General features: G+C 37.0%; 4 protein-coding genes across 5 annotated transcripts; 3 read left to right on the top strand and 1 right to left on the bottom strand.

Annotated features, from left to right (window-relative positions):
• The first annotated feature begins 1,647 nt into the window (after positions 1 to 1,647).
• LOC106301899 (26S proteasome non-ATPase regulatory subunit 6 homolog) lies at positions 1,648 to 4,205 on the top strand. Its single transcript, XM_013738384.1, has 8 exons — positions 1,648 to 1,897; positions 1,985 to 2,099; positions 2,658 to 2,748; positions 2,834 to 2,979; positions 3,067 to 3,286; positions 3,411 to 3,519; positions 3,600 to 3,768; positions 3,859 to 4,205. Exons 1-8 carry the CDS (start codon positions 1,759 to 1,761, stop codon positions 4,031 to 4,033), a joined length of 1,164 nt encoding a protein of 387 aa, XP_013593838.1. The 5' UTR covers positions 1,648 to 1,758; the 3' UTR covers positions 4,034 to 4,205.
• Positions 4,206 to 4,650: 445 nt separating this feature from the next.
• Positions 4,651 to 8,644, bottom strand: LOC106302096 (protein STICHEL-like 2). The gene is made up of 8 exons (XM_013738611.1): positions 8,271 to 8,644; positions 6,488 to 7,906; positions 6,193 to 6,412; positions 5,935 to 6,120; positions 5,657 to 5,851; positions 5,134 to 5,560; positions 4,999 to 5,050; positions 4,651 to 4,888 (listed from the first exon to the last, which is right to left on the bottom strand). Exons 2-8 carry the CDS (start codon positions 7,838 to 7,840, stop codon positions 4,814 to 4,816), a joined length of 2,508 nt encoding a protein of 835 aa, XP_013594065.1. The 5' UTR covers positions 7,841 to 7,906; positions 8,271 to 8,644; the 3' UTR covers positions 4,651 to 4,813.
• A 4,873-nt stretch (positions 8,645 to 13,517) lies between these two features.
• LOC106301626 (probable pectate lyase 18) lies at positions 13,518 to 15,334 on the top strand. Its single transcript, XM_013738073.1, has 3 exons — positions 13,518 to 13,729; positions 13,927 to 14,676; positions 14,755 to 15,334. The coding sequence occupies exons 1-3, from the start codon at positions 13,620 to 13,622 to the stop codon at positions 15,113 to 15,115; spliced, it is 1,221 nt and encodes a 406-aa protein (XP_013593527.1). The 5' UTR covers positions 13,518 to 13,619; the 3' UTR covers positions 15,116 to 15,334.
• A 2,260-nt stretch (positions 15,335 to 17,594) lies between these two features.
• Positions 17,595 to 19,338, top strand: LOC106301470 (31 kDa ribonucleoprotein, chloroplastic-like). Of its 2 annotated transcripts, XM_013737873.1 has the most exons (5): positions 17,595 to 17,696; positions 17,736 to 18,120; positions 18,373 to 18,474; positions 18,681 to 18,962; positions 19,054 to 19,338. In XM_013737873.1, exons 1-5 carry the CDS (start codon positions 17,641 to 17,643, stop codon positions 19,117 to 19,119), a joined length of 891 nt encoding a protein of 296 aa, XP_013593327.1. In that variant the 5' UTR covers positions 17,595 to 17,640; the 3' UTR covers positions 19,120 to 19,338. The 2 variants fall into 2 exon arrangements, with proteins under 2 accessions (XP_013593327.1, XP_013593326.1); XM_013737872.1 differs by having other exon boundaries at positions 17,603 to 18,120.
• The last annotated feature ends 1,531 nt before the right edge of the window (positions 19,339 to 20,869 follow it).

Raw genomic sequence — 20,869 nt, 5'->3', positions numbered from 1 at the left:
TTTTATGTGTTATTTGAATCAGTTTAATTGTATTTGGATTAGTTTTAGATAATTTTTTTTTTAAAAAAAATATTAAAATCACCATTCAAAGATCATAGAGTTTTCAAAAGAGTTTTAGACCAGTTAAATGTGTTACAGACTTATAGTCAATTTTGTAATTGGATCGAGTCAATTTGTTAATATTGGGTTATCAGATTCCAGTGTTCAATCTAAGAACACAAAATAAAGTTATGATATTAAATGCATAACACATGTTAATTAATAAATTTTACTCATATTAATCATATACTGTAGTTTTTAATGGGAAATTGTCAAAAATACAATTTTCAAATTACCATTTTTCATGTTTACACTAACCACTTTTATGATCATCTTTAATGAAAGTTATAAGACATTTATAACCTTTTGAATAACTTTGACAAAAAAAAAAACATATGGTTAACTAATTTAAATTTTAATCTTCAACTCTAAACCCTAAATCATCAACTCTAAACCCTAAACCATGTAACATCAACTGTAAACTCTAAACCCTGAAACATCAACTCTAAACCCTAAATCCTAAATCTTAAACCCTAAACCTTCAAATCTAAACCCTAAAACATCCACTCTAAACCCTAAACCTTACATCTAAACCCTAAACGTAAACCGTAAACCATAAATCTAAACTTAAAACATCAACTTTAAACCCTAAATCATCAACTCTAAACCCTAAACCCCGAGACATCAACTTTAAACTCTAAACTTTAAACCTTCAAATCTAAACCTTAAAACATCAATTCTAAACGTAAACCCAAAACCCTAAACCCTATATTTTTCTGAAATTCGAATCCTAAATCCTAAAATCCTAAACCTTCAAATCTAAACCCTAAAACAACAACTCTAAACCCTAAATGTAAACCCTAAACCCCAAAACTCTAAACCTTCAAATCTAAACCCTAAAACATTAATTCTAGGGTTTTAGGGTTTAGGGTTTAGGGTTTATAGTTTAGGGTTTAGGATTTAGGGTTTAGAATTTAGGGTTTAGAGTTGAAGGTTTAGGATTTAGAGTTGATGTTTTATGATTTATGGTTAATTTTTTAGTGTTTAGGGTTTAGAGTTTACTTCTTAGGGTTTAGGGTTTAGTGTTGATGGTTTAGGATTTAGAGTTGATGTTTAGGGTTTAGGGTTTAGAGTAGATGTTTTAGGGTTTAGAGTTGAAGGTTTAGGGTTTAGGGTTTAGAGTTGATATTTTGGATTTAGGGTTTAGAGTTGATGTTTCAGGGTTTAGGGTTCGTATTTAAAAAAAAAGTTTAGGATTGATGATTTAGGGTTTAGAGTTGAGTTTTAGGGTTTAGGGTGTGAATTTAGAAATAGTATAATTTGAAAAAAATATATATATTTTTTATTTTTTAGATTTTTATTTATTTAAATATTTATTTATTATATATATAATGAACAAGGACAGAAAAGTTTTTTTGGCAATTAATGAAGAATGTATTTTTGAAAATGTCTTTTTAGTGGTGGTAAAAATGAAAAGCGATAGCGTGAAAGTGGTAAACACGTATATGTAAGTGATGATTATTTTCTCATTATTTTTAAACTATAGTATATATTTTTCAAGTAAAATAAGATAGAAACCTACTTTTTAGATATAAACTCATCGGCCTTTTTTAATATCCGGTTAGCTCTTCCTCCTTACTCAAGCAAACAAATATTCATTCCTTTAATTCTCAGATCCGTCTCAAGGTCTTTTCCTGAATTGAGTGTGTAGCAGCAGCTATGGACGGTGGAGCAGAAGGAACTCAGCAGCCTCACCTCATTCTAGCTCACAAGCTCTTCCTCCTCACACATCCCGATGTTCAAGACATCGAGAAAGTCCAGCTCAAGACTGAGGTTTTGGATTCGATCAAATCCGATGGTAAAGTATCTTCCTTTCTCTAATCAATCTCCATGGGTAGCTTCGGTTTTCTGTTCCTGATGTTGGGTTTGTGTCTTTTTTTTGTAGGGATGGCTCCATTGTACGAAACCCTAGCGGCGTCCTCGGTTCTGGAGTTGGATCAGAGCTTGTTGGATTCTATGCGGGCTAACAACGAGGAGGAGCTTAAGAAGCTCGACGACAAGTAAGTTTCCTTCTTCCTTCTATATCTAGTTTCTGCGTGTTTCCCTTTAGACCATTGTGGAGAATGTTAGTTATCTTAGAGGCTGATGCAAATGTTACAACTTTGCGTATGGACGTAATCGGTAGTGCCTTATAGTTGATTCCTTGTATTTGTGTCTGTTGGTTTAGATTGATGTAGCTTTATGAACAACTAGGTCTTGAATTGGATATTACAGAGTTTGTGTACTGTTTTAGAGAACAAGGCAGATTGGGTGGCGCTATGTCTTGAATGTGGATGTTACTTGTGTTGTCTATATAGCTCATATAATGATTTTGAGGGACTGAGTTAATTATTGAATCTCGCTTTTGCATCATAGCATTATGTCTTACTTTTCCTTATTCGAGATAACCATTATCTAATGTTGTATACTTTTTATAAGGGTTATAATTATACAAATTAATTTTTGTGTAATAATACCCTTTTTTCTGCATTTTTTTTGGTGTAAAGACTCTGTATAAGGGTATAATACAAATTAATTAGTAATGATGTTAGTTACTCCTTTCGTTCTCTTTTGTTTAGGATTGCAGATGCAGAAGAAAATTTGGGAGAAAGTGAAGTCCGTGAAGCTCACCTTGCTAAGGCTCTGTATTTCATCAGGATTAGTGATAAGGTAAATGATTCATGTCAATGTTAGTCATTATGCACTTCAGAGAACTTCCTTTCGCAATTCAATTTTTTTGCTTTGTGAATTTTAGGAGAAAGCTTTAGAGCAGCTGAAACTCACTGAAGGAAAAACCGTTGCTGTTGGGCAAAAAATGGACTTGGTGTTCTATACGCTGCAGCTTGCCTTCTTCTACATGGACTTCGATCTCGTATCCAAGAGCATTGACAAAGCTAAAAAGTCAGTGCCGTTCTGGCTTTCTTTGGCTGCAGTTTTTTCTCTTAACCACCCTTCATGGGTCTAAAACTTTGTGTTCTCCCATGCCAGGTTGTTTGAAGAGGGTGGTGACTGGGAGAGGAAGAACAGGCTAAAGGTCTATGAAGGCTTGTACTGCATGTCCACCAGAAACTTTAAGAAGGCTGCCAGCTTATTTCTTGGTTCTATTTCAACCTTTACCACTTATGAGATCTTTCCCTATGAGACCTTCATTTTCTACACCGTCCTGACCAGCATCATAACTCTCGACAGAGTTTCACTTAAGCAGAAGGTATTTCTCGATGGCTGACTCCTATACCTTATTGAAATGATGTGAATCTTGTTTTCTGTTAAAGTTACTCTGTGAAAGGTGTGAATCGTTTTGAGAAAATGATAAATTGCTACTAATGTGACAGGTTGTTGATGCACCTGAAATCTTGACCGTGCTTGGGAAGATTCCATTCCTTTCTGAGTTCCTGAACTCCCTGTACGAGTGCCAGTACAAGGCGTTTTTCTCAGCATTTGGTAAGTACAATACAATGAACAGAGTCGCGTACTGAGCTGTTTTATCTGTGCACTCATTTTGGTTGGGTGTATTTTCGCAGCTGGAATGGCAGAGCAGATAAAGTTTGACCGTTACTTGAACCCACATTTCCGATTCTACATGAGGGAAGTGAGAACGGTGGTGTACTCTCAGTTTTTGGAATCTTACAAGAGCGTTACTGTCGATGCCATGGCAAATGCGTTTGGTGTTTCGGTTGATTTCATTGATCAGTAAGCACACCTGCTCTTTCTTTAGAATCGATCAAGTAACGTAATCATACAAAGTTCGATTCTAACTATCTAATGTTTATTGTTATCCAGGGAGCTGTCACGCTTCATAGCAGCTGGGAAGCTCCACTGCGAGATAGACAAGGTGGCGGGTGTACTGGAGACAAACCGTCCAGATGCAAAGAATGCGCTTTACCAGGCAACGATCAAGCAAGGGGATTTCTTGCTTAACAGGATCCAGAAGCTCTCTCGAGTCATCGATCTGTGAGCATGCCACATGTTTCCGTTTTCCTTTTTTTTTTCTTCGGAATTGCAACTTTGAAATTCAGACAGTAGAATCCTAAGTTCTGAGAAACAATGTTCGACTTCAATAGTAGTCGGTTCTTTTGACTAGCTGTCTCGTCTCTTCCGATTCTAGTTATTTTGTTTATCACTTATCAGCAATGTGCAAGTCTTGAGCTTCGCAGGAAAAGCATACTATTATTAGTGATAAGGAATTACGAAAATGGTATGTCAACAAAAAAACGAGGACGAGACCCAACCGTTTCCGTTGTGTTAACAAAAAAAACCCGTAACGTTACTTGATGGTCAAGAAAATAAATGTTTACAGAGAAAGAAACTTGTTCATTCTATGAGGTCATCACATTGTTACAAACGAGGACGAGACCCAACTATTATTCTTTGCATGCTCCACATAGTCTTTAAACTTCTCCTTTGCGTTTGGTATGTCCAAAGCATGTGTCGCCTTGCCAAAGGCAGTGGACTAGGATTAAATGTGTTGTTTTTTTTTTCCTAGAAATATAGTGAAAATTAAAATGACTAATAATGTGAACATTGTAGCCACTTATGATTTTACTAATTATATCAGCATTTGAGCTCAGGGAATAAAGTGTTTAGATTACACTAAAAAAAAATGAATCATGTCCTTAAATGATTGATTAGTATATGCTAATCTAATATATGGTCTTGAAATACATTATAGATGTCTCCATGGATTTGCTAGAACTAATGGTTCCACTCCACAGAATGGGAATGTCATCAAGCTCATTCAACCAGTTGCAGTGCAGGGAAGAACTCGGTCAATAAGCCTTGAGCTCTTGTTGTTCTGTGTCTCTCCCTGACCCTACAAAACATCGTTGAACCATTAAGCTTTCCGGTTCTAGTTCAGACCAACTCTTCAGAAAACAGGAGAAAAAACAACCAAACCAAACCGGATTCATAGGACTAGTATACCTTGCCTAGAGGAGTCCTCCTCCAGCACAACACATCTGCGTCATCTGCTGGCCTGCACAAAGCCAGAGGCAGTTCAGTAGCTATCCAAGTCACAAAACAACTCAACATTGAAATAATCTATATATCATCGTTTACCTTTTGTCATCTTGAGGCATATGTGGAGTACACATAACAGAATATGCATCGCCCTGATCACTTGCACTGCTCATCCGCGACGATGCATTGGCTGAAGAACGTACACTTCGAGCCCTCAAGACATTTCCCTGGCAACTTCTCAGAGAATTTGTAACTTCAGGTGAATGATCAGAGTCGTTTATACTAGTCAGATAAGTAGACTTGTGTAGCATTCTACGAGAGCAGCTGAAAAGTCCTGAGAAAAGCCTTCCTGCTGCTCTAGCACTCTTTGGTGGAGAACACGCAGAGATAACAAGATTCATTCGAATCTCAACATTGCATCCTAACACGGATTGGAATGAGTCTGCAATCATTTTCCATGATTTCTCGGCTCTTGTTACATGTTGAGGTGTGTAGAATTCTAGTTTTGCTATTGCCACACTTGAACCTGAAGAAAACATATAGATTTACTTATCAAACAGCTGTTTTCAAGATACATACCAAAATTGAACTTGAGAGTCTCTCTGAAAAAAAGGTAAGTTACCTTTGTCAATAGTAAGTGAAGTTAACCTCCCTCGTTTCCACAAGAATCTCTTTAGTGAATCCGAACAGCACAACTCTGTGACCGTTTTCCACACAGTTTCAACTGTTTCGTTACAGTTTATGTTTTGACACTCCTCGGTTTGTTTAACGGCATCACCAGGACACTCTGATGATGTTGTGCTGGAGCGGTCACCATCTAGACACAAGACCAAAAGGTCAGTTATATATTTAGCAACCAAGAAAACATGAAACAATGAAAAGACATTATAAGTTAAAGACCTTTGCTTCCTTGGCTTCTTAAACACACTCCATTTTCATTTGCTGCGTAAGAAGATGAGTCTGTGTTGCTAAGTTGCAGCAGTGCAACAGTAAGCCAGGTTGTCTGGTTTTTCGATGCTCTCAAGTGTTTCTCAGCGTCAGATAGTATCTTCAATGCATTACTCAGTTTCTGCATTTCTTCCTCAGCTATATAATATAACATATAATAAAATGTTTAGACTTGTTTAATTTGAAGCTGTTAATCAACAGGGTTCTTACAGGTATGTCTTGCAAGAAACCAAAGTCTGGTTGCTGAACTATTCTCTTGCGATTTTCCAGCAATAATATCCATAATGACATTAGCCAGCTGTGAAATAAGCTGCATAGGATCTATTTTTGACCTCATAAGCTCCCTCGCCCTTATAACCGTGTTTGAAGTATCAGAAGACAGAGCAAGATCAAGCAGATCAAGCAACTCATCATCAGAAACAACTCCAATCTGCATAACAAAAGAAAGTTTGATATTTATTCTAACCTATGATTAATAATCCAAACAAAGATGTGTAAAACTTACAAGCTTGTAGGCCAAAGATGTAGTTATTCTATTACCAAGCAAACTCAACTGATCAAGCATTATCTCAGCATCCCTAAGCGAACCATCAGACTTAGAAGCAATGAAATCAACCGCACCCTGATCAAACTCAATCCCTTCTTCCACACAAATCTTCGCCAGCTTACTGGATATATCCGCATCGCACACTTTAGAGAAATGATACTTCTGAGACCTTGAGAGGACGTTGCGCGGCAGCTTCTCTAGCTCTGACGTAACCAGAATAAAAACAGAATGCTGAGAGAAGTTATCCAAACAGTTCAAGAGCGTACCCCAAGTCTCTTGACTTAGTAACTGACACTCGTCGACGATGAACACCTTGAATCGAGACGAAACAGGAGGAAGAGAAGCGCTTTTGATGAGAGACCTGAGGTAGCTAGGCCGGTTTAGTTTAGCTGAGTCTATCTCCTTCACGACCATGCTTCTCCTCGATGAAGTGCATTCGCTGCACGAGCCGCACGGTCTGCTACGAGCTGCCTGCGAAAGGCAGTTTAAAGCAGCAGCGAATATCTTAGAGGTCGAAGTTTTACCGGTCCCGCGAGGACCGTGGAAGAGGTAAACAGAAGTGATCCTTCCTCTTAAAATAGTGCTCAACAGACACTTGACAACAACTTCTTGTCCGACTAACTCATCGAAAGACTTTGGTCTGAACTTCTGACTTAGACTTCTTGATACAGTCTCGTGATTACTCCTCGGTGTCACAGCGTTACTCTCGGGATTACTAGATAGTAGTAAAGGATACTCTTCTACATCAGAGGACTGGTTTGATGATCCTCTGTACCTCGGCGTTCTTGACCAGCAAGAGGCTATTCCACAGCCACGGTTACATTCAACATCTTCATCTAGACCATAGCTATGGTTTGTTGACGTCATCGGACTACCTACATGGCTACCGTACTCACCAACCGAGCTAGCTACCTTTGTGGAGTAATGGGTTGGCACATTACATGCCAAGTCCCTACCTTTTACCGATAGATTACCACTTGAAGGCGAGCAAGCGTCTCCTTCTCCATTAAGCACTCTGTTGCTCAGCTTGTGAAGATCACAACCATTCTCTAGCTCCTCCATGATCGAGTATGATTCATAAGGAACCAAACCCACATGAGCATCATCGTCAGCCTTGCAAGCATTATCATCGTTCAGAAACTGAAGCGAGATCCCGTTGTTGGATGCTGTTTCCCATTTGACGTTTTCGAGCAAAGAAGCAAACTTGCTCATTGAGTTGGTACATGGATCTCTCAGAGACCGAACCCTTCTAAGGGCTACAAGCGTTCTTGTGATGGGTACATCTAACGAATGCCTCCTTACTTCCCCCATTCTTCAAAAAGCAATCGCCAAACTCAGACACAAGCTCTCTCTCTCTCTCTCTCTCTCTCTCTCTCTCTCTCTCTCTCTCTCTCTCTCTCTCTCTCTCTATCTCTATCTCCTGAGAAACTTTAAGATTAGAAACACATCATCTCTTGCCTGATAATGACTGTAAAGTTAGTGACTTTCTGCAACATTGAAGCCGAGAAAGAGCAAAAACCATAGGGTCAAACCCAAACAAACAAGTAGAAGCTAGCTAAACGATGAAAATGTAGCAATACAAAAACAGATGGGGAAAAATATTAAATATTAACAGTCACAGAGCTCAAAAAACAGAGACCCAGATAAGCTAATGTAAAAACAAAACTTTGAATGATTTAATAAGGTTATCAACTAAAGAAACGACAAACCGAAAACTACAAACGTCAAGATTTGTGATTACCAATGTGTATTGAACGGAGTTTGAGTACACAATGTGGAGAATCCAAAACCCTAAAACCACTTGGAAGATGGTGAAGAAGAAGTTGGTGGCAGAATGGTAAATAAGAGTTATGGTGAGAGAGAGAGGTGATAATAAATAGAAAGTAAAAAAGAGGTGTGTGGATAGAGATAGAGAAGGGAGACATATGTTAGGGGTAGGAAGCAGTGATTTTTTGCAGAGAAAGGTGGCGCCTTGGGGCAGAGAGCCAGCCAGTGAGAAGAAGAGAGAGAAAACAAAAAAAGAAATATAGTTTTTTTTGCTTCATTTAAGATTCGTTCGGCGATTTTCAGTTTGATAAGTGTTCTTTGGCTTTCGTGACGAAAACCAACAGAACACACTCCTACTTACTTCGTGTGGTCCGCTGCTCTGCCATGTTTTTTATTTATTTGACCTACGCACCCTCTACTCACGTGTTCCCCCAATAGATTCAGAATCCAATAATTTTTACTATTATTGAATTCATCATTTTTGACAAAACAATGTGTATTTATCTATCATCTTTTTGACCAGACGCTATAGTGTATTGTGATAATAGTAAAATAACCTATTTTAAATGTTTTCTATGATGTCTCCTCCTTGATTTTTAACTGCTCTTAGTTTCAAGATTTTAAATTTTTAATATTGTCAGCATAAAAGCTTAAGTAAAATATTAACATTGAAAATCATGCATTAACACTAAAAAGTTTTTACAATCGTTATTCCATTTTACTTTAAGATGATTTATCTTTTGATTTCAATATAATTACTGCTATTCCAGCTAAATACCAGAAAAAAAAACTTCCATAAGTTACATATAAAGGTCATGGATTAACGTTTATCCCTTATTGGAAGGTATAAGAACATCCAGTTAACCAATTTTAAACCTCGTGTTTTTGTATAAAATAGGCCTGGGCGTTCGGGTCTTTTCGGGTCTTAAATATTTAGATTCAATAGGTACTTATAAATTTTCGGTTCGGGTTCGGGTCGGTTCTTCTCGGGTCCGGATCGGTTCGGGTCTATAATTAAAATACCCATAAAATATCCGTAATTTTTTTGGTCCATATCGGGTCCGGATTGGGTTTGGGTATTTAGGATCTGAAAAGGACATGATATACCCAATTCCATCAACTTTAGTTGAATATTTGTCATATATATCTAAAATTTTACAAAACAACTTAAATGAAACTATTAATAATTAAAATAAAACATTTTAAGACTCTAAATTTTACAATTTAAAGCTTTATATTACTTTAAAAATGTAAAAAAATAATGAAAAATGTTGTTAACAAAAGATATTTCAACTAAATCATAAAATAATATATATATAATAGAACACAAAAACATCATAGTTTTAGATATACATATTTTTAAGTCGGGTACAAATCGGTTTTTATCGGGTCGGGTCTATTCGGGTCGGTTCTTTTCGGTCTGGATCTATTCGGGTCGGTTCCTTTTCGGTTCCGGTTCTTTCGGGTAAAAAAAAATTTAGACCCAAAAGATACTTGTAAATTTTCGGTCCGGTTCCGGATCAGGTATTTTTGGGTCGGTTCCGGTTCGGGTCTTCGGGTCCAGGTTAAAATACCCAGGCCTAGTATAAAAGAATGTATTGGGACATAACATGTTCAACTGTTAAGTTGGATAACGAGCAAACGAATGAATAACCAAACAACTTTTTCCTCTTAGTCTTTGTTTGTTCAGCTCAACTAACATAAAGTACGTATTATAAATCCATACAGATTGACAGACAACCACAAAACTCGCTGTTTCTTAACCTTCTTGTATATTACTGCTTCTTTCTCTGTCAACTTGTGTAATAAATTGCTTTTCACTAATATGGAAAATCGTCCTCCAACTACACCAAGTATTTGGTATGCATTGAATGTATGAACTTTGTGTCGGTTACATCATGGATTCAAACAATTTATTGTCTACTCAGTGCATCTAAAAACGTCTTACGCCACAGTCTAAGTTATGGCTTTCTTTGTAACAGAGCAACCTTAAAGAGCCCAAGTCATAAGTTATACCTATAACCAATGCAAAAAAATTGGTTCCTCTAGAAGATGGTCAAGGTCTGAAACAAAGAGCAAGAAAATAATTAGGATATTGCTAGAAGAGACTAAAGGTGAGGGTGAAGCGCAATCTCCAAAGGGAACCGACAAAAAACTCTATAAAGCGAGTTTTTGATTATTCTTTCCATTGTAATTTTATCAACTAATGGGCTTTAATTTATATGTATTACCAGATTGCGAGCCTCTATATCAGTTTGCCCAGCCAGTCCAGTAGGGTTTTAAGACTTTCAAAAATTATTTCCTTAATTCTAATGAGTAATGACTTAAATACTGAACTAAATAGTTTTTTTTTGTTTTTGTAACACAAACTTTTCATTCAAACTTTAAAAACCCCTAAGGGTGGAGTTCATTACATTAGTTTCAAGCAACACAGGTTGCTTTGCCACTAAATAGTACTCCCTCCGTTTTTTAATATAAGTCGTTTTAGAATTGTACACATAGATTAAGAAATCATTAATTTTTTATATTTTCTAAACAAAAACATCATTAATTATTTACTTAACCACAAATCAACCAATAATAAAATAGAAGGTATATTTTCATTGGTCATATAACATTAAATGTTAATAAATTTTACATAAAAAATCGAAAACGTCATATAATTTGGAACATAAAAAATTCTCTAAAACGATTTATATAAAAAAACGGAGGGAGTATTATTCATTAACTGTATATAAAAGTTTCTGCAGCTGCTTTTTTCTGTTTTGGAGATGAAAGACCAATATGTTGACCGATTGTTTCCCAATATTAACTCTCAAGCCTTTATAGTTTCTTCCACTTTAAAGTTTGGATCCTGAAAAAGAAGATTGATGGAAAAGTGTATTCTAGGTCTAGTGTTTTTTTTTTTTTTTTTTTGGATCAATTTCTAGGACTAGTGTTTACAATGGTGATATGAGTCGCATATCCAAAGGGAAGTCAACAACATATTGTCAAAAGAAACATGTTAAAACTCTCATGATATCTACCATATGAAAATATTTAAGGTTTTGAGCAACAGGTTAAACAGGTAGTTTGGATTTATTTAAGGTGATCATATTTGTGTGTGTGTTGATTTCAAGGTTTTGGTCTCATAGGTACCCTGGATTTAATGTATGTCATCTTATATCACTGGAATCCTTCTAATTAAGTTGTACGTCAACAAAACTTGGATTCAATCTAGATTCCCTTGTATACAAGTAATCATTGGGCCGGGTCCATAACGACGAATAAGACATTTGAGAGGATAGCATGAATATGCCACGTAGTATATTTGGGAGTGGATGCCATAAGATTATACTTTTGTGTACAAATTATCGGCGAGCTTTACGGACAAAAATGACTAAACAAAAGAAAGAAGGATAATGTCGCGAGCATGTAATTGTTGTCTTGCTTTGCCCTCCAAATAATAATAAGTTTTGGGATGCATGTGCTGTGATGACTCAAATCTTCACTGTCGTTGTCAAATTTATTTTTATGATCAACTCTTGTTGGTGGAGTGAAGGTGAAGAATGAAGATTTTGTTGAGCAGGCCTCTCTCCTTGTTGATTCCCACTATTCCATTGTGTTATGAACAAACAAGGGTACATATTGATTCACATGAAAAATGTTAAGGTAGCATAAATACTTTACTTGCAGAAAATAAATGTACATATTTAAATTTAAATTAGATGAACTTCCAATTCCTAACCAATAGAAGAGGCCAAGTTTGAGTTAGAATTATGGATCAAGCTAGACTGTTTGGATCGGACTATGGTATTCCATGAATTTTTAACTTTCAAATGAAAAATGTTCATACCGACAAGATATATCTATAATTATTGCAAATCGTTGCTGTTAACAAAGTATATGCTATATTTATACTCCTATTCAAGAAGTGACATTATCGTTATTTTCTCATTTTAACTTTTAATTTTGAAAACCAACCGTATCATTTGGTACAGTTGTCCAAAGACTAGCATGCTTAAACTACCAAAACAACCTAACAATTGAAAGGAATCCCGTAAAACCTGCAAATCACTAGGCCTTACATGTCCGGATTTCCCACTTATACTTTCACTTTACGTCTCTCTAATGCTTTCCACATTAACATATCATTACCAGTCCCTATTAACTATTGACTTTTACAGCATAGATTCGTATCTAATTTCCCTGCCGTGACTGGTGCATTAAGAGACGTTTTCACGTCCTTTTCACAAACACGGATCATTAAGAAAATAGCTGAAACTAATTTCCTCTACAGTTTAAGATTTAAACAAAAGATGGTCAATAGTAAAAGAGGAAGAAGAAATTTCATATATCAACTGAGCTTGAAACAAAAACCATATATTCACAATCATATAACTCTATAACTCAAGGAGTATTATCTTTGATGGAATCATTCGACTAATTACATGGCTTGTCCCTACCATTTTCTTTTTCATAATCTCATTTCTATAGATTTTGTTTTTTCCTTACTCTATTACTTGACATGTTCTGTCGGTTTATCTTCGCTTTTAGTTGACATTTTACCTAACATGTTGCTAGTATATGGTTGAGACTCGAGAGGTAGGTCTCAGAATAACCAAATGATTTGTTCTGGAATAGCGGTTCTGATACGGACAATTTTAATGTGTTTTTTTTTTCGAAACACCATATTTCAATGTTTATTTTTGTGCAAGTAATGTATATTACATTTAGTTTTGCAATATACGTAACTATATATCCTGAATTTATACGGGACGTGTACATCTAAAACCTAAAATGTAAAGTCTAATGAAATGCAAAAGTAAAAGCGAAGCATGAGAGAAAGAAATTTTACAATCTATAGGCAATTTCTATTAGGATCGCTATAGTTGGTGGTTATATGGTTTACAACTTTGCATAACATCTCAAACGTTTGTAAAATTTATTTTGAGTGAAAACTGCTATAAGCTGATAATTTCTGTTGGTTTGACATCCTATACATTGAGCTTTTTTTTGTCTGTATTTGTTATCAACTAGAATGGTTACTAGTTACTACGTTTGGATCCTTACTAGGTTTTAATTGTAATGTGTGTAAGCATTCGATTGGTTCATCCTGGGCATTATTATATAAGTTTTTCTTTACTAAAGAAGAAATAAAAGAGTGGGACCTAAACCGAAATTCCAATAACAAACGTCCTTTACATTGTTTTATATAAACCCCCCAAAGTTTCATCTTCTCTCTATTCCCAACTCAAAACTTCTTTCATCAAATTCCCTCTTCTCTCACTTAAATCCAAGAGAGTGAGTGAGTTGGTCTGTACTGAAAACAGAGAGAAGAAAAATGCAGACGAAGAAGCTCTTTATCTCTATAGTCTCCTTTCTTCTCTATGCTCCATTGATCTTCTCTTCACCAGTTCCAGACCCAGAAGCTATCGTCGAAGAAGTTCACAAGTACGAATCTTTCTTTCACATCTCTCCTCAACCCACATTTTACATGAAACCCAACTTCTCATTTACCTTGTTTCTCTTCACAAGTCCGACATCAAACTCAAATCTCATAAAGGCGCAAACTTTACAAAATCTCTCTGCTTTTCTTTCGAAAAAATGTAATAAAGTCTCAACCTTTCTTGCTTCCTCTCTGTTTTCAGGAGCATTAACGCATCGGTCGCAGCACGGAGGAAGCTAGGCTACCTCTCCTGCACAACCGGCAACCCAATCGACGACTGCTGGCGCTGCGACCCGCACTGGGAGTCCCACCGCCAACGCCTCGCCGACTGCGCCATCGGGTTCGGCAAAAACGCCATCGGCGGCCGCGACGGTCGCATCTACGTCGTCACCGACTCAGGCAACGACGACCCGGTGACCCCCAAGCCCGGAACTTTACGCCACGCCGTGGTCCAGGACGAGCCTCTCTGGATCATCTTCCAGCGAGACATGACCATCCGCCTCAAAGAGGAGCTCATCATGAACTCTTTCAAGACCATCGACGGCCGCGGCGCCTCCGTGCACATCGCCGGCGGACCTTGCGTGACGATCCAGTACGTGACGAACATCATCATCCACGGGGTTCATATCCACGACTGCAAGCGAGGCGGGAACGCTATGGTGCGGAGCTCGCCGAGGCACTACGGGTGGAGAACGGTGTCTGACGGCGACGGTGTGTCTATCTTCGGAGGGAGTCATGTCTGGGTTGATCACTGCTCGTTGTCTAACTGTGAAGATGGGCTTATTGATGCGATAATGGGCTCGACGGCGATTACTTTGTCTAATAATTACATGACGCATCATGATAAGGTCATGTTGCTTGGGCATAGTGATACTTACGCTCGTGACAAGAACATGCAGATTACTATTGCTTTTAATCATTTTGGTGAAGGGCTTGTTCAAAGAATGCCGAGGTAAAAATAAATAAAAAGATTCGATTTTTTTTAGTAGTTAATGTGGTTTTGTGAGTTAATGTGTTGGGACCAATGTAGGTGTAGACATGGGTACTTCCATGTGGTGAACAATGACTATACACATTGGGAGATGTATGCGATTGGTGGAAGTGCTAATCCTACTATCAATAGTCAAGGGAACAGATTTGTGGCCCCGAATATTAGATTCAGCAAAGAAGTGACCAAGCATGAGGATGCGCCAGAGAGCGAGTGGAAGAGGTGGAACTGGAGATCATCTGGTGATTTGTTGTTAAACGGTGCGTTTTTTACTCCGTCCGGTGGTGCTCAGTCGTCTAGCTATGCTAAGGCATCGAGTCTTGGGGCGAAACCGTCTTCTCTTGTTGGACCGTTGACGGTGGGTTCTGGTGCACTGAATTGCCGCAAGGGTTCTCGTTGCTGATTGTGGTGGTCACTTAAGGTTTTTTAGCTTAATTAGTATAGAAAAGGCAATTAAAGCCACCAATTAAGGGAGTTAAGTTATAACTTTCTGTAGTCCTAAATTTACTCTCTTTTATGATTTTACTTCTTTATGGGGTAAAATTAAGGAGAATACAACCTCTGGCTTTACTGCTCTTTAGGACCCTTGTAAGGATTCTCTGTTTTAAGGAATCTATTATTAGGAGGTTGAAGTGTAGGAACAAGTGCAGATGTGTTGATCTTTGATATTAATATAATTTATGTTTTTCTTGTGATTCTCTGTCTATTCTAGTGATGAACACAAGCAACTCTCTCTCGTGAATCTTTGATATTATAGCCATAGACCCACCCATTCAGAGGTTTGGAATGTTCTGTAAAATGGGCAACTCTCTTTTGGGTCAAAGTTGTTTGAGCCAGTCAATGTTTGACCAAAGCCACGACTTTTTCACTGTGGTCGATGCATCGATTGTGGTTAGATAAAGAAACTTACCTTATAAAATAGGAAAAAAGCATGTGATGACCATGCGAGAACAGAAAAAAAATGGTGAGATTTGAAGAAAACATTGGAATAGGAAAAAAAAAGGAAAAATACTCCAAAAAGATGACTGAAACAGTCATGGGTCTCAGCAGTCCTACTTTTGATGGAGTGGTCTCGTATTTGCGTTGACTACTCTCCACTGATTGTGGATATGTTTCAAATTTTGAATTTTTATAAGGGTCCTTTTTATAACAACTAAAATAACTAACCAGTATATTTGTTTTTTCTCCAAATAACTAACCAATACTATAATACTCTTTTTCTTGGCCATGTCATGTCACATGCGCTGCTCTGCAAGATAATAACTCAGGAGAGAAAAGAAGAAATATAAAAGATTCTGTGGTTACTGGTTGCAACGAACGATGTGATGCAGTGGGTATTGTGTAGCAGGTTCGAATTGGCAAGTCAGTACTTAATAATTTTTTTTTTTAAAACACTTTCATTCATATTCAGGGATGGACCCATATACAAAAGAAGAGTAATTAGAAAAAGCATCTAAACAAACCACATTGACAAACTAGATTTAAGAAATTATGCGAATAAATTATGAGAATATAAATTAGTCAGTACTTAATAAATTATGCCAATATAAAGTTACAAACTTATAAAGATAGCTCTTTTATTTGTCATATATAACATCAAACTAGTTAGAGAATTTTCCACATTGGTTACAAACACACGTCTCCTATTTAGCGAGAATGATTTAAAACATTTGATGGTAATGCTGTTGAGCTTGTGCTGTACGCGTGGGCGCTGGTTAATTCAGTTGCAACTGTTAGGTATCTGAGTCTTTAGAGAGCATAGTGACATGTATCAAGAGTCGAGAGTTATCCCAAAAATGAGAAATGCATTTGAAACACACTCTATGTTTTAAGTATATTTGTGGAATAAGATTTATCACGCGCATATATCTTAATGGTTTTCGTATAATTGATAGTTAAGTTATCTTCCTAAAACTTGTTTCTGATGTGAGAAGTTTGAAAATGATTACAACTTCAATGAAGATCAAATTACATTCTTCTGAGAAGTCGTCAAAACAAGGACTACTGACATATATATGTCTTTAGAACTTTGTATGTAATTTGTATATTGTTCTTTATGATATAATTTTTGCTTCACACCAAATCACATGCACGTCTCCTCCGATAGTGCTAAGTGCTAACCAAAAGTCTCTTTCCGTTTCCATATATATTCAACTATGATAAGCTGAATGATACAATTACAAGGCTAATGCAAGTATCAACGTCCAAGCCTTACTTAAACCATGAGAAACACACATTCAAGATAGAATGTGTGTTTTAACTTTTTAACATTGCATTCACAGAGTTTAAAAAGGAAGAGAAAACAACAACAATATGTTCAGAAGAAGAAATCACAAAAACGGTGTAGCTCAGTGCAATATACAAAACTCAAATGCTTGCAAATCAAATTTAAACCATCGACTTAAAAACCACTCCATCAGTTTCAAAAAGATGTATATTCTAAATAAAAAATTTATTTCAAAAAGATACATATTTTATATTTTAATGTAATTTTTTGTCAACTAATAATGAGAAATTGTGGAGCTCAAGAACATTAATTGCATTTTTAAAGTCTTATTGGTTTAAAAATATAGGAAATATAAAATTACAAAAACTATGCATTTATAATTAAGTTTTAATATGTTTTATTAAAAAGTGCGAAAATTCTAAAATTTGTATTATTTCGAAACGGATGGAGTATATTATAAATTTCATCGACAAAAATATAACTACATAAAAAAATTAAGAAACAAATAATAAAAAAAATAAATCCTAAAACAAAAATTATGGCTAAAAACCTCAAAAAAAAAAAAATATTTTTTTTGTTTTTTTTTGTTCATTTTATAATTTTTCTCTTGATGTCTTGGGCCTCCTTATCCCTATCTCTCTAAAACCCTCCCTTCCTCTTCTTTTTCACACTTCCTTCTCTTCTCTCACAATCCTTTTGCTATGGCTTCTTCAATAGTAACCTCAAGCTTGAGGCCTTTAGCCATGTCAGAATCCTCCTCTCCCACCATCTTCTCCCACCCTTCAGTCTCCACTATCTCTTCCTCCAAAACTCGCTGCTCCCTCCTCGCCACACGCACTAACCTCCCGCTCTCATTCTCCCGCTTCTCCCTCTCTCTCAATTCCAAAACCCAAACCCACCTAAAGAAGTCACCTTTTGTTACCTCAGTTGCCGAGACTTCGGATTGGTCTCAGCAAGACGGGGAAGAAGCAGACGGGAGCTCATCATCTGTCGCCGTCGAGGAGAGCGACCCAGAACCAGAAGCGACGTTTTCGGAAGGGGAAGGAGATGTGAGCGAAGGCGGCGACTTTACGGAGCCGCCGGAAGAAGCGAAGCTCTTCGTTGGAAACTTGGCTTACGACGTTGATAGCCAGGCCTTGGCTATGCTCTTTGAGCAAGCCGGTACAGTTGAAATCGCCGAGGTGAGTTTGGTTTCATTCTTGTATGTTCTGTGCATTGCAATTTGCATCCTTAATGGATGAGATGAAGTCAAAGTTCTTGGCTTTTAACTGTTTGAAGCATCTTTGAAATGAATTAGATGGAACTTTCACACTCTATTGGTTTTTGAGTATATTTGTATTGTTGATGTTGTTGTTAGTTATCACATTTGTTTATAGCTGAAGAGATAGTGTTTGCTAATACTAACTTGTTCCTTTGGGTTCTTCTGGTTGAAGGTTATATACAATAGGGAAACCGACCAGAGTCGTGGGTTTGGGTTTGTGACAATGAGTACGGTTGAAGAAGCTGAGACAGCTGTTGAGAAGTTCAACCGTTATGTAAGTTCATATGTGTATCAAATCATATCTGAACTATTAGCATGTATAGATGGATTGGAGGGATGCTGTTCCTTTGATATTGGCTCATTAGTGGCATTATCTGTTCTTAATCCGACCAAAGTTTTAGTCTTTCTGCTCTAAAAAACATCTATGTTGATCTTTTATTCAGCATCTATGTTGATCTTTTCATGTTTTTTTTTGGTTAGGATTTGAACGGACGGCTTTTGACGGTGAACAAGGCAGCTCCGAGAGGATCACGTCCAGAACGCCAGCCTCGGGTATACGAGCCTGCGTTCAGAGTGTATGTTGGAAACCTACCGTGGGATGTGGACAATGGTCGTCTAGAACAAGTGTTCAGTGAGCATGGCAAAGTTGTGGAAGCTAGAGTGGTTTATGACCGTGAGACAGGTCGTTCACGTGGGTTTGGTTTTGTGACAATGTCTAACGAGACTGAACTCAATGATGCCATCGCTGCTCTTGATGGACAGGTACCCCCTCATGTTCCTCTTGTATATTATGCTAATGCAGTTCTTACATGATTTTGTGATGTTCAATTCCTTTGTGTCTTGTTGTTTGCAGAACATGGAGGGTAGAGCGATCAGAGTGAATGTAGCGGAGGAGCGTCCAAGGCTTGGTGGATTTTAAGGACTGAGAAGATCTCTCTCTGCCCTCTGTCTCTTTGCATTTTGTTTAGACGAGATTCTTACACTCTTTCGTGATTTTTTTTTGGGGTCAGAGTTCCGAATGCGAAGCTTCTTCTAAGTTCTAATGTAATTTTGTATCATTATTTCTCCTTGACGGTCTATCCACATTTCTCTGTCATTATTCCTTGTCAGTGTTTTAAATATTAGCAACAAGGAGCCTCACCACAAACGCCCCGAATAGTGAAAAGCTTCTATAGTAAAGCACTGCTTTCCCTTATAAATGATAGCAAGATGGATCTTGTTCTATCGTTTTTCAAAGAGTTGAAAGGAAGTGACAGGTGAGGATTGGGTTCTTGTTAACCACACGCTAACGTGAAGCTGTAATCATAGTGAAGATGATCTTGTTATTCGTCTGGATATTTGATGATCATGATTCCAAATCATCGGCTTTGCTTCATGGGGTATATCTTGTTTGTTATCACATTGTGGTCAAAGATAGTTGAGCAATATATTCATCAAAGGTTAAAAGAAGATGAAATGTTCAGGTCCAGTATGTTAATGTGATGGCCCTAAAATTTGTGTCTTCTAACTGGAGGGGCCTCAATACTATAAGCCCAAGAATATTATAGTTTGAAGCAGTTGGACGAAAAGGTAATTGAAGTATCCAAGAGCATGATTATCGGTGGATAGGTTTCAGAGTTTCTTAATTTTTTTTTTCTTTTTTTTTGTCCGAAAAAAAAAAAAAAATAGTAACCAATCGCGGACCGGCACGTGTCAGTGGGACCCGCGAACAGTACATAAAACCGATCCTTATTTCACCACTTTCGTCACCGATTTTATGGTGATATGTGGAGCCCACCACTAACTTTATGTGTAAAAGCTCTTTTAGAAACTAGCTATGTTGATGGTCTAATCGTATTTTTGAAGAGTATGAAAAGAATTCAAAAGTATAAAAGAAGAGGAATTTGAAGAAGATTAGGTTAGTCAACATAGAGAGAGAGCAAGAGAACTCGCAAAACAAGCTAGTTTTCTGAGTCTTGTGAGAGAGATATCTTTTGTGAGACGCAATTGTTGTTGTCTGAGAGATCCCTAGTTGGAAATTGATCAGTGGTTTTTTTTTTTTAGAAATTCTACTTTTGTTACTAAACAGAGTTTACATAGTCTTGATGTAACAAAGGAAAATACATCATAGGTACATAAAAATGAAAAACAAATGTTTGAAGAGGGGGTAAAGGGCTCTTTGCCAATGTATCAACAACTTTGTTTCCTTCTCTTGCAATCCATACGAACTTGATGTCTTGAAATTGTTGTGTTCACCAATTGATCCCTCTGATCCAATTATAACCATCAAGATGAAGACCTTGCTTATTCAAGAGATTGACCATTTTTTGACAGTCACTCTCAAAAACAACTCTTTTATATCCTTTACTCCAACATTGTTGCATTGCTACGATTAAGGCCTGCAATTCACTTTCAAAAAGCATTTTTAACTCTTTTACCAGAGGCTTGTCCTACCCCTCTGTACACTCCATTTGAATCACGCAAGATCCATCCCATCGTGCTCGGAAGAATATCAGCATTAACAAAAGAACCATCAACATTACACTTGATCCAATCATGCTCTGGTCTCCTCCACTTGTCATATAAACTTGGTTGAACAAGTCTATAAGATTATTCAAGAGATTTCTAATAAAATATATCAGTTTTTTTAATTACTCTTAGTCTTAAATCTTTCAGATACCATTTTTTAG

This window comes from Brassica oleracea, chromosome C7 (genome assembly GCF_000695525.1).
Source record: "Brassica oleracea var. oleracea cultivar TO1000 chromosome C7, BOL, whole genome shotgun sequence".
Taxonomy (NCBI): domain Eukaryota; kingdom Viridiplantae; phylum Streptophyta; class Magnoliopsida; order Brassicales; family Brassicaceae; genus Brassica; species Brassica oleracea.
The sequence above is the reverse complement of the archived record's forward strand: the minus strand, read 5'-3'. Positions and strand labels throughout refer to the sequence as shown.

Coding starts and splice junctions, on each gene's coding strand:
- LOC106301470 (XM_013737872.1), top strand. CDS start 17,641: ATGGCTTCTTCAATAGTAACCTCAAGCTTGAGGCCTTTAGCCATGTCA. Junction 18,475..18,680: donor TTGAGAAGTTCAACCGTTAT/GTAAGTTCATAT, acceptor TTTTTTGGTTAG/GATTTGAACGGACGGCTTTT. Junction 18,963..19,053: donor TCGCTGCTCTTGATGGACAG/GTACCCCCTCAT, acceptor TGTTGTTTGCAG/AACATGGAGGGTAGAGCGAT.
- LOC106301626 (XM_013738073.1), top strand. CDS start 13,620: ATGCAGACGAAGAAGCTCTTTATCTCTATAGTCTCCTTTCTTCTCTAT. Junction 13,730..13,926: donor ATCGTCGAAGAAGTTCACAA/GTACGAATCTTT, acceptor CTCTGTTTTCAG/GAGCATTAACGCATCGGTCG. Junction 14,677..14,754: donor CTTGTTCAAAGAATGCCGAG/GTAAAAATAAAT, acceptor GGACCAATGTAG/GTGTAGACATGGGTACTTCC.
- LOC106302096 (XM_013738611.1), bottom strand. CDS start 7,840: ATGGGGGAAGTAAGGAGGCATTCGTTAGATGTACCCATCACAAGAACG. Junction 5,561..5,656: donor TTCACTTACTATTGACAAAG/GTAACTTACCTT, acceptor TGTTTTCTTCAG/GTTCAAGTGTGGCAATAGCA. Junction 4,889..4,998: donor GGAGGACTCCTCTAGGCAAG/GTATACTAGTCC, acceptor GATGTTTTGTAG/GGTCAGGGAGAGACACAGAA.
- LOC106301899 (XM_013738384.1), top strand. CDS start 1,759: ATGGACGGTGGAGCAGAAGGAACTCAGCAGCCTCACCTCATTCTAGCT. Junction 2,749..2,833: donor TCATCAGGATTAGTGATAAG/GTAAATGATTCA, acceptor TGTGAATTTTAG/GAGAAAGCTTTAGAGCAGCT. Junction 2,980..3,066: donor AGCATTGACAAAGCTAAAAA/GTCAGTGCCGTT, acceptor CTCCCATGCCAG/GTTGTTTGAAGAGGGTGGTG.